Consider the following 12,889-nt stretch of genomic DNA (forward strand, 5'->3'; position numbering starts at 1 on the left):
ATTCCTTCAAGTCTCCCTCCATTTGAATTCTAAGATCCCCTGTGGTAAGAGGGGCAACATTCTCTCTACATCACCCCCAGAGATGGTTGTGTGTGCGTGTGTGCGTGTGTGCGTGTGTGTGTGTGTGTGTGTGTGTGTGTGTCTGGGGGAGGGTATTCCTTAGTGAGCTCCCATCTTCCAGCCGGCTGGTTAAGGATATAGTCTAGCTGTGTCACCACATCATGGCCTTTAACCATAACAGGAGAGGGGCTAGGAAATGGGTCGAATTACAATTGTTATTCTGGGTCACCAATACTCTGCGTTCATTATGCATTTACTTATTTGCGTACACAGTTTTCCCCAGTAAAATGTAATCTCTTGAGGGCAGGGATGGTTTCCCTTTTTGACTTTGTAAGCTCAGTTCCTACCATATCAGTCACATGACAGGGTGTTTCCCAAATGCTTGAACTGAATTCAATCCAAAGCAGAAAGCTTCTTCCACAGCGACCGAGAAACTTTTGCCCTGGCCATGCCAGGACAACCCATCAAAAGTGTCAAATAGTCAGCCATGACCAAGATACAAGGGGTAGTTTTTTTTTTATTGTCATTGCAAATCTTACAGACATCAGCGCTCATTTAAATAAGGGAAGGTAGCACAGTAAATACATCACACAACCCCAAAATCAAACCACTGCTGCTGTGTGCACAGAGAGGGGTCCAGAGACCTGTGACCAAAAGTGTCAGAGGAATTACATTCAATACATGTGCAATATCATCAACATTCCAGGCTCACACACATGTTTTATATAGATTTATATCTGTATATATTTATATATATTTATATTTTACATAGAGAGATCATTAAGTTTAGTGTATACAAAGAAAACGATAGTTACAAATACAATACTGTACTTCTCCCCACGCTTTACAGCAAGTTCGATCTCACCTTCTTTACAGAACGAGACTACAACGGCATAGTCTAGGTACTGTGCTAGATATGTGCAAGCAACCTCACACCCACACCGTCATCTTCAGACACTGCCGAGATTCAGGAAAGCATAAACGAAAGAGTCCTGCACTCAAGGAAACCCGAATCAAAGATCTGACAATGGATACAGTTCAAACCAATGAATGGATTTTTTTTTCAAACCTGTGAAGGAAACAGAGGCAGAGTCGAGGTGGTCCCTTACGTGTAAACACTGACAAGAGTTATGCGACTGGGTCAAACCCTGCCATGAGAGGATAGATAGGTGGGTTTTTTAATCTGACAAATTATGGGAAATGTGTGTGTGTTCGTGTATTGAGTGTGTGCATATGTGTATGAGTATACAGAATGGGAGAAGGAAGAAAGGGGAGATAGCAATTTATTCCAGGGCCTTTGGGGGACCTGCGCTTATGGAAAATGTGACTTACCGTCTGTTTTGTTGTTCCTTATTTCTGTTAAATGGCAGCCAGCCCTTTTGTGTATCCAGTTTCTTCCAGCTAAGTCTATCCTGGTGGGCAGTGGCAATTATTATTGGAGAAGTGAGCTCTGGCTCCCGGGTAATTTAGGCAGAGGGTGGTCTTCACTGTCCCAAAATCCCAGGGGCTCCCTGCAACCCTCACATTTCAGAAATAGAGCTGGACTCTTGTTATCTCCACAGAATGAAAAAGAGGTAAAGAAAAATGGGGGTTGATGCCTGAAATGAGTTACCAGCGTGCTTGAACTCCATGTGGAGTGGTTTTTCACTCAGGCAACTTATGGAAAGGCTGCTCTGTACATAGTGTTCTCAATTATACATGGTATTTATCATATTTACATATATTACTATATATAGGGATGTTAAGAAAAACATTTTTTTTTTAAAAACATGATCTTATAAATTAAGATGCTAATATAAAGAAAACTCCTACTCCTGAATCCCAATAGCTTCTGCCCCTGTGGGGGCCGTTAAATACTTCCCATATGATCATCAGTGCTAGTGTTGTTGCATTCAAAATCCTGCAGCAAGGGACTACTTTTAGTTAATGTGAATGGTGGGTTAATTTTAATCTTGTGCTAAAATATGTATCGGGTCTACTCACTTTCTAAGTTTGCCATTTCTGTTTCTTTTCTTAAACTTGTCCAAAATTTTATCAGTGGTAAAAGCACAAAATACATTGTTTTTCACCCCTTCCTTGGACTCTCCCCTGCCTCCCTTGTATCATTCACTGAGCGCCAATCCTGGGTAAAGTGTTATTCTAGGAGTTGGGGTGAGGAGGAGGTGTGTGAGGTGGCAGGAGAATCTTTAAGCACCATCCAAAGCCAAAGCCAGAATTCTCTCTAGTAGCAACAAATAAGGAGAATTTTACCAGCATAGCTAAGATAGCCCTCACACAAAGAGGGGATTACCTACCATGGTGTACTTGCAGTGAAATTCAGGAAAGGTCTTTCCCCCACAAAAACTCACCACCTTTGGATACTATCATTATCCATTCATTCCTTTTAAATTAAGGCATTTTTCTCATTTAAATTTTAATTACTCCCCAAAGCTAACATATTAAATCCCTAACCCCCTTTTGGAGGAACAGTGAGGAGGGTTATCAGAGGAAGACACTCCCAGCATGGAAAACTCATCCCTGATATAGATGAACAACTCCTCTGGACATTGTCTTAGAGAGCTGTCTGGGGGACTGTAACATCCCTTGTTCTTTCCTGACTCCAAGCTTAGATTCTATTGCATGCTGATGCCTGAGCTTAACACCATAGCATGAAATCTTTCCTCACAGGACAGCTGTGTTAGCAAGAGAAGGAATGACACGCCTATGAAAAGCAATGAAGATCAACTTGTGATTCTTCATAATTCAGCCTAAGGCTGGCCTTCAGTCTAAATTCTAGAAGGTGACTTCAGGGCTCCTACAGCTTACTTAAGCATAATGTTGAGGAAGGGCATATCTCTTCCTCAGGCGTATTATCTGGATCTGTCTGGCTTCATTTCCCCATCAAGTATGTGCTCAAAAACTGAAGACTCAGCTTTTGATAATTTCAAGATATGGAACTCCCCTATTTTTTGTTTTTTAGAAAGAAACTGAATTGCTAGAGCCCCAAAGAAAAGTAGATTAGACCTTCTGAAGTTAACTTCTCCTCCTGGTGGAGATGTGGGCCTGGTTTTTGGTTCTTTATTATTTTCACTCCCTTCCCTTCTCTCTCCATGGTAATAAATACCCACTACCCACAGTTTGCTCACTGAATTCCTACGTCAGCAGACATAATGAATAAATATCTTAAAAGCAGAGGACGGGGAGTTTTATATTAAGATTAAAAAATATATTCGTTTTTCTTCCCCTGATTTCACTGAGGTCACAAAGTAAGACAAAAAACCCCAAAAGACAAAAATACAACAAAAGAACCAAATCTACACCCCACACAAAATCAAAAATATTCTTTGGACCAAGAATATGTAAAAATTGGCTCAGAGTAACAGTATTACTGAGACGCCTTTGCTGAACTAAGAGTCCATAAAAATGAGGCACCTGAATAATATGAAAGACATTCAACACCAGGTCCATTCTCTCTCAGATCCACAAGGCTAGGAGATGAAGCTTAGAAATTATCAGCCAGGGCCATAGGGATACCCTCCACGATCACTTCTGCCGTGCAGGGAACATGTACGTCTTGCTGGTCCCAAGCAGCAGAGAAGCTCGTTTCAGCCCATGGACCAGAGGAACTTAAAATTTAGGAAAAGAACAGATTAATGGTCTCCTGGTAACCAAAGAGTTAGTTTCTAGATGCCTGTCTCCAAGCTAGCTAAGGGAGTAGCTTTCATTCACTGAATCTTGGAGAGCTCTGTCAAAATGCTAGGGAAATGTTACTTGGGAATGTGAACACTAGGAAGTACCTCAGTTAAAATGAAGCAAAATGCCCAAAGGACAGAGGGCAGTTGGAATTTCAACCCAAGCAGGCCCTGTTGGGACCAGGAAAAGATGGGGTTACATGATAAAGACATTCTAGGAGAGGTGTGGACCCTTGACAGATGGTGCTTGGGGACCTAGAGTTTAAGCTTAGAACCCTGGTGGAATGGGATAGATGAAAAGGAGTGCAACAGAAAGGCCACATATGACCCCTTTTGGTATTCACTGGCTAGTGACATGGGAGGAGCTTACGTCAACTTTAAGCTATCTGCAAGGCCATTATAACTGCTTTCAGAATGTCAATGGTCACTTCCCTCCCTCTTTATTTAAATGCCAGTGGCCTTCTAATATCTATACTTAAAGTAAATAAACATATTGCAAATTAAAGACCAAACATGGAATATGTTTGAAACCTGCTCAGGAATTCTGTGAGGAAATAGTAAAGAGAGTTAAGCCCTCAGTCTACTTTGGTCAATCAAAATCTTGTTTGGCTCCCTGTACCTCATCCTATCCCAACACACGTACACCAAGGAAAGGACAAGAGCACCAAAGAACTTCTAGCCACTGCACCATCACCCCCACTGGATAACCCTTTTTGTGAGGTATGGACTCCACAGGAGAGCTAGTCCTCCCTTCTATTCTCTACCCCTCCCAGGATGCCAGGTATACCCCAAATGCCAAGCATAAATTTTCCACAAGATTCATTTGCAGGTAAGTTTGCTGGGAAGATCTGGGCAGCTCTCCCTTCTGCAAGGAACTACACACATTAAAACATCACTTGTATTTGGGGATGGGGACTGGGGTGGGTGAAAGATGGAGCAAGGGAGAAAAAAGGGGTCCTCATGGATACTTCTCTTCTGGTGCACGACAAAACGTTGTGTGTGAGAGAGAGTGCAAACAAAATGATTCCATGGTCACAAATAGCATCACGAGAAACAGAGCCAGTAGTGAGGAGGCGCCCTCATGCATGTTATGAAGGTGAGGAACATGGGTCTCAGATGTAAACAGGCTGTTCTTGTGCCGTCAACAATCTGTACATGGCGGCTGGCATCGTTTTCATGTGAATCTAGGTGGGGAGAAAAGAGACACAGCCAGTCAGTCAAACAGTATAACCCACAAAGCTTTACAGCTATAAAGCAGGGCCAATCAGGAATTTCCTTCCTGGAAAAGCACAGGAAATGAGGGGATCCTGCCAAGTTAACACAGGGAATTCCTAATTGGTAAACCAGGAAAATAAAATTCTGTATTTATGTACATTATATAAAAAACACCATCACTTGTACATAAAAACACTGTCATCTTTGATAAGCATAGAGCAGCCTAGTAGAAAGAGAGCTGGCCACAGAGTGAAGAAAAGTTGGGTTTAAGTCCTACCTCTGACATTTACTGGCTATCAAACCCTAGGCAAATCAACTAACCTCCATGACCCTACGCTACTCTCTAAGGCTATATAAGTTACAAAGTAGGTGCCAAATCCCTCAGTGCTACTGCAAAACCTTGTCGTTTAGTCATTTCAGTCATGTCTGACTCTGTGGCACCCAACTTGGGATTTTCTTGGCAAAGATACTGGAGAGTTTTGCTCATTTTATAGACGAGGAACCCGAGGCAAATGGGGTTAAGTGACTTATCAGGGTCACCCAACTAGTAAGTATCTGAGGCCAGATATGAACTCAGGAAGATGAATCTTCCTGACTCCAGACCTGGTACTCCATCCGCTGTACCACCTAGCTGCCCCAACATTTACTTTGTGTTTAATTATTTTGTGTATATTTGTATTTACCTAACTTTTTATACTGTGAAACACACAGACTTGGAGGAGCCTCTGTGCTTAGATTCTAGAGGAATGAAATATATCATAAATACTTTTTTAAAATGTTTGTCATTTGAATGGAAGGTCTCCACATGATTAATTCCCCCTCCCCTATTAATCCATAACGGAAAGACATGAAAATAAATTTGGGAAAAGTTTAAAGGAAATTCTAGTATCAGGTCCATTTAAATTGTTAGCCATATCTCTTGTTCAAATTTTTTATTTATTAATTCAAATACACTCAATTACATAAAGCAAATCTGAGAAGAAACAGCTGACGTTGTGTAATATTTTCAGTAATGATACTTTTTTATTGTGTTTTTTTACATAAATGTGATGTCCTTTTTCTTGATTGTAAAAACTAGCAAAAATGAAATTTAATTTTTTTTAAATGTCAAAAAAAGGTTTATGTTATCTATACTTGTACTTATAAACTCCTTAGGAATAAAAGGATTGTTTCATTCTTTGTACCTGGTAAACAGTTGGTGCTTCATAAATGCTTACTGCCAGATATTTTCAGAGAGGGAGCTCCCTCTATCAATGAAATCACAGTTCTTCTCTAAAGCAAAAACCTTCTTTGATACCTATTACAACCCTATGAGGTAGTAGTAAGGATATTATTATCCACTTTTTACAGATAGAGCACTGGGCCTGAAGACAGAAAAATCTGAGTTCAAATCCAGCCTCTGCCACTTGCTAGCTGTGCAGCCTTGGGCAAGTCACTTAAATCTTGCTCAGTCTTAATTTTCTCATCTGTAAAAGCAGGATAACAAAAGTATCTACCTCCCACAATTGTGGTGAAGATAAAATGAGATAATATTTGTTTTAAGTGGTATGCATATAAATGCCAGCTATTTTTATTGATAAGTTTTACAAAGTACTTTTCATTCATTATGTCATTTGATATTACCTAAGGACTACACATCTAATCACCAGCCAACAGATGAGATAACTCAGGAAGTTTCAATTACTTGTTGAAGATTAAGGATTTTAAATAGAGTCTCTCCAAGTTCCTATTATAAGTTACTGCTGCCTCTAGAGCCTCCCATTCTATGTTATGCTTTCTGTGGCTACTATGTTACCACTACCACTACTACCATTACCACCACTACTACTACTACAACTGAAAATTTTTTCAAACATGTCAGATTCTATTTTTTTGGCAGAGATACTGGAGTAGCTTGCTATTTCCTTCTCCAGCTCATTTCACAGACAAGGAACTGAGGCAAACAGAATTAAGTGCTACGTCCAGCTAGTAAGTGTCTTAGGCTGGATTTGAACTCAAGAAGATGAGTCTCTTCCTGACTTCAGGTGGTACACTCTATCCACTGTGCCACCTCCCTGCCCACACTACTAATAACTAGCCAGTGAAAAAGAGGACAGTCACAGCTCTAGAGCTAGAGGGATTGGGATCTGTAGAGGCCATCTAATCTAACATCCTCATTTTACAGACAAGAAGACTGAGGTTTACAGAAATGAAGTCTAAAAGATTAAGACTTGCCCCAGTTCACACAGGTAGCATTCAAGAGAGCTAGGATTCCCGCTGCAGTCCACTGGCTCCAAACACTAAGCCATGCTGCCTCTTCGTATGCTGGTGTTACAAATATAAAATAAAATGACCATTTAATACAAAAGAAGGTCTAAGGGCAGAAACACTAGAAGTAGACAGAAGACCTGGGTTTGAATACTTCACCTTATTTCTCTCCAGGGTTTTAAAGAGAGATAAAAATAGAAAGGAAAAGATAAAAAATACTGTGTGACTGTTGTTCCAGACTCTCCCCTTTGTCCCAGAAGACATGACTAAGAACATGAATCGATAATACAGCTGTGTCCATGGACAAAAGGGAAAGGCTTTGGGGAGCTTTGTGGCTGCAGTTGTGGTTGCGATATCATTTGGTTTTAAGTTTTTTCTTTGATACAAGGGAAAACTCACTGGGGGTCAGGAGTTGATGAAAATATAATATCTGGAACTGTTACAATATAAAAACAAAAGGTATTAATAAAATGTTCATTTTAAAAGGCTGTGGGAAGCAAGAGACTACTGAGTCTCCCTTAGCTAACTCTGATTTTGGTTTCTTAAAAAGCAAAAGTGACTCGTGGACTTATCTTTGATAAGTCTAAATAATTAAATAAATATTTTATTTATTTATTTTAAAAATAAATTAATATTAATATAAATAAAATAATCTAAAAACATTTATTAGCGATTCAAAAAAAGATATATAAGGATGGGCTTATGTAAACAATAATCACACCACCCACGTGGTGCTGGGGAGTTAAACATATTGAAAACATGTTTGAAGGCTACAGCTCATGTGGTGTAGTGAGCCCCATGGTCTTACACCTAGGTTTAACACTCTCTCTTCTTTTCTAAGACGACTTTCAGTTGAATAATTCCCGTATTGTTATCACAGCCTCCTCATTTCCTGCCCTTCGCCACACAGTCAGCATTGGATGGGTCATAACTCAAGGTCAATTATCCCACCTGACATTGACAGCCAGCTGAATCTACTACCTGAGACTTTAGTTCCCTTAGAGGCCTTGGCAATACTCAACTAGTCCTTTCAAAATGGCAGTTTACTGGTTGTTGATTCATCCTGTCCTTGTAGGATATCCTTATTAGGACAATTATCAATTAATCAGTGGTTGGAGGCCCTGACAATTAACTGGGGCTAGGGTGGCAACTGGGACCCCTCATTGGCCAAAGTATGTTTCAAGCTGATAATCTGACCCACTCAATACATAGCGCATTTACATATGTATATAAAATATATACATGTACATCCCTATATATATGTGCATATATACAGCCCTCATAAACACGTATACATATTTATGATATGCATGTATAGGAAACTTTAGGTGATTTTCCATTGTTTTAACCTTAACAAAATAATTAAAACTGTTAAGCTTAATGTGGAGGCCCACATGCGGGGCGACAGGAAGAACTGAAAAGACTATAAAGAAGCAGAAAAATAACAAAAGAGATGGAAAACAGGTTAGGAAGTGAGAAGCTAAAAAAAGTCTGGGTGAAAAGAAGGCCAAAAAGTGATTTAACTTTACTGAACAGAGAAGCTCCAATACTAGTTATTCTGTCTGTCCTCAAAGCACACTGATTATCACATCTGGTCCTCACAGACACCCCTGTGAAACAGGTATGATTTTTGTCTCCATTTTACAGACGAGGTCACTGAGAGCTCAGAAGTTAAGTGACTTGCCCAGGGTTATACAGCTAGCACTTAATTAAGTGGAATTTGAACTCAGGTCCTTTTGACTCCAAGTCTAGCCCTCTATGTCATAGAAGTACCTTGATAGAATCAAAGGAAATGGATTTAAATTCTAACAACAGAGAGGTAATTTAGGTGTGAGGAGAAACTTCTCTGATTATGCAGGGATAATACTGGGATGGAAAATCAAGGAAGCCTATGGAGCCCCACCTTTCCTCAGATATCTCAGACAATCCTCTGGCTGGGATGCCCAGGGGCTAGGATGCCCAGGGGCTGGGACGCCCAGGGGCTGGGCAAATGATCTGTACAGACTCCTTTTCTAACCCTACGGATTTCAGCTCCTACCTCCCCAACAGCATTGGAGAGAATGTGAACAATCTTCTCGTGGGGTGTAGCTACAACACTCTGTCCATTGATTTCAATGATTCGATGTCCCACTCGAACTCCGCCCCGTTCCGCTATCCCTCCTCGCATGAGGCTGCAGATCTAGCAAGAAAAAAGATCAAATTAATCCCTGCTGAGCCCGGAATCACCACAGTACCACAGCTGATCTCTGAGCAAGTAGGTGGAGTCTGCAAGGAAGAAAAAGGGGTTTAAATCTCCCAATGGTCACCCTTCCACTAAAAACATGGCAGAGTTAGCTAAGTCTCCCCTAGGACACTGAATCACAGAATCTAATACACATCTCAATTTACTGAAGATCACAGCTCAGTCAGGTCTTGGAATAAACCTCTGGACACCTCTGGCCACTTAATTACTCATTCTTTCAACTCTTAATTCTCTATAACAGACTATTTTTCTAAAGGTCACAAATCCTGAAATCCAATATCCTGACTAAGATTTGATGGATGAAAACACGACTGCCTTGTGACATCAGTACTGCCAAAGGGTCCATGACAGACAGACAGACAGACAAACAGTCACACAAACACACAAAACCTTTGGAGCAGGGAGCCAATCCGAGTGGACAAGAAGAGACTTAATAGAAGTATTTGGGATTGCTATTAAAGTACCGGTAATGACAATACAGAGAAAACGTGATAGAGAAAGCTCCTTAAGGAGAGGGTCTCTTGTTTGTCTTTTGTATTCCCAGCACCTAGTACAGAGCTGACCAAGTTTTGTTTTGTTTTTTACTACAATTGTAATTTTGTTGGTCATGAGGGGGAGGGGTTCTCTTTCACTCTAGGAGCACAAGAATGAGGAAATGACTCTACTAATGAAGACTGTTTCATGCCTGGGATAATCAGTCATTCCACAAGCATTTATTAAGCATCTACTATGTGCCAGGCATTGTGCTAAGCCCCTGGGAACACAAAGAAGGGAGGAAATCCCCCTCTCCCCACTCCAAAACTAGCTAGCAGGTGTGAGATGAGATGACTCTAGGTATTCCTGAATCTGAGATTGCCTCTTTACCTACACCATTCTGCATCTTGCCTGGTATAAAGTGGGTACTAAATAAATGCCTCTTCATCATTTGAGACTAGTAAATGCTTGTGAATTGAGTGGTTGACTTTTCATTAATAATAATAATAGCTAGTATTAAAATAATAAGCTTTAGAGTATCTTAAGACTCAAAATAACCCTGTGAGATGGGTGCTATCTTTACTCCCATTTTATAGATGAAGACACTGATGTTGAGAGATTTTAAGTGATTTTTTTAAAGTGACTTGCCCAGGGTCACACAACTAGCTAGTGGCTAGTATTTGAATTCAGGTCTTCCAGACTCTGAATTTTAGCACTCTATCTAAAACGTCACCTACCTACTGCTCTATGGACTGTGATTCCAAAGTCTCTAGCACAGACAAGTCAGACAGCTTCTAGTCCTGGAAACTAGTCCCTGAATCAGTACCAAACACTACTATTGCTTTAACTACCCTCCCACCCACCCCCACCCCCAAAAGATGAATGCTTTAAATGCAGTCATTCTGGCTGCCAAGAGATCTGCTTCTTTGGGGTAATTTCTTTTTTAAAATTAAAAAAATATATATTTATTTTGTTAAGCATTTCAAAGAAAGAACTGATAGCCTTGGTAGCTGAATGAAAGGTAAGAAATGAAGGAGATTCAAGTATAAAAAATATAATTGGATGGTTTAGAATAAAGGACACTGAGTCCAGTTAGGTATTGCTGTTAGAAATAGTGAAATCAGGAGAAGGGGGAGAATGAGTGCGTGAGGTGACAGACAGGCAGAGTTTGATGCTCCATCTAGGCCTACAGTTTGGAAGAGGGATCTGGGCTAAAAATCTGCATTTGGGAGGGATCTGCATTGGTGCGATGGCTTAATGTCAGTAATGACTGTCCAGGAGTCTATGTAATGGCCTAGAATTTAAGAGAATGCAAAAAGTACACAAAGTCAAAGTCATTTTTAAAATGAAAGGAACAGTTGATCTTCCCTTGACCTTCTCCGCATTTCCAAATATGGTCCTTTACTGGAAACAATGCATAAGCATTTAATGAGATCATCTAACAAAATACTTAATGCTTCTTTGAGAAAGGGAGAACATTTTCCTGTTTGCATTGACTCTTGGTCAAAAACAGTCCTCAGGGCAGGTAGATGCCTTGGGTCTCTCCCAGATCTGCCTGACTGACTCAACTTAGCTCTAAACATTTTCTGGTACTAGAAGGAAATGTGAATTTTTTTTAATGTTCTAGAAAAAAACAATTAAAAGAAAGGGGGAAATAATATATGGATTAAAAAAAATGACTCATGCCGTGTAGCTTTTTATTTTTGCTGATTTACTTGCTCCTTTCAAAACTAAATTGCAGGGGCAAGCATTCCTCCAGACTAGCAATACTATGCTGACAGGTTTTGCTAATGAGTAAAGAACATGCCAGAATACAGCAGTATAGCCTGTCACTAGAATATATAGAGTAACTGCATTTTTGGAGAAAAATTTAAAAAAAAATTCTGAGGGGAAATGAAACCTATCTAATATACCAGGATGTTTTAAGAAGAGTAAATAAGTGTGTCGATAAAGTGAGAACTAGAGATGGAGACTAGATCTGCGATTTCACTGAAAGAAGGGGACTTCCAGGTAAGGAAACTACCTTTATCAATACAAGTTGGTATTCCTACAATTTATATAATCTTAGAGAGTTGCCTTGGGCACTGGGAAGTCAACTGACTACCTAAGCTAGTGTATGTAGGTAAAACTTGAATCCAGATCTTTTTAGCTTTAATTAAGGCTTGCTCTACCTACTACACCTTGGCTACCTCCTGAGAGATAATGAATTTAACTTAATTAAACTTGGCTTTCACAATGCCTTTGACAGGGTTCTCTATAGCAAAGGCTATTACAAATTTGAATTTTAAAGAACTGGTTGTAACTTTTCGTCATAGATAAGCCCATAACTTAGCCACAGAAAACAAAGAGAATGGATGAAAGAAGTCCAGCAAACACAGGTAATTGTAGGTGGTGTGGGAAACAAGGAAGAAGGTCTGTTTCCACATTAAAATTCCCAGTTTTAAGTGATCAGAGTTGTGATTTAGCACGGTCAGATTAAAGGTCAGAAACTTGTGCGCAGGTTTGAGGGAAAGCCTATCAGAAAGGAGAACATGAAGTCACATGGCCAATGGATGGTGTGATGCAAAGTCTGCATTGGTCTAAACAAACTGTAGTCTCCCTCTAGCCTTACTTGGGAGCTACCCATTCATTCAGAGGGAATAAGGTAGAAGGTACTCCTTCCTCCCAAAGAGGGGTAGTCAGCTTTGCCCAAAGTTCAATTCCTCTGAACTCTACTTTAGTAAATTTTCCTTGATACTTTGCAGTGTTAAGTGTGTTTCTAATAGTGGGAACTTGCAACAGAAAGAGGTGAGGGATGGATCCACAGGGTGTCCCAAAAGTCTAAGTGTCCTCTTTCTTAACTTAAGCTAGTAAAGCTTAATAGCTTTATTTCATTAAAGCTATTTAATTAAACCCTGTTTAGTTTTGGGAGTCATCTGCATAGAGATGATACTTGAACCCACTGGAGCAGATAAGATCTCTAGGAAATAAGAAAATGGTA

The 12,889-nt window shown here is 40.0% G+C and overlaps 1 protein-coding gene across 10 annotated transcripts in view; it reads right to left on the bottom strand.

Moving 5' to 3' along the window:
* Positions 1-559: 559 nt before the first annotated feature.
* The window catches only part of APBA1 (amyloid beta precursor protein binding family A member 1), a 278,713-nt gene continuing 266,383 nt past the window's right edge, over positions 560-12,889 (bottom strand). For 8 of the 10 annotated variants that reach the window (XM_072611227.1, XM_072611234.1, XM_072611241.1 and 5 more), the window contains 2 exons: positions 9,232-9,372; positions 560-4,915 (listed from right to left, as the gene is read on the bottom strand). In XM_072611227.1, the coding sequence (XP_072467328.1) occupies positions 4,844-4,915; positions 9,232-9,372 (213 nt within the window). In that variant the 3' untranslated portion in view covers positions 560-4,843. The remainder of the gene's footprint in view (positions 4,916-9,231; positions 9,373-12,889) is intronic. The other 2 variants (XR_011967451.1, XR_011967450.1) reach the window with 2 other exon arrangements.

Source organism: Notamacropus eugenii, chromosome 1, assembly GCF_028372415.1.
Source record: "Notamacropus eugenii isolate mMacEug1 chromosome 1, mMacEug1.pri_v2, whole genome shotgun sequence".
NCBI lineage: Eukaryota > Metazoa > Chordata > Mammalia > Diprotodontia > Macropodidae > Notamacropus > Notamacropus eugenii.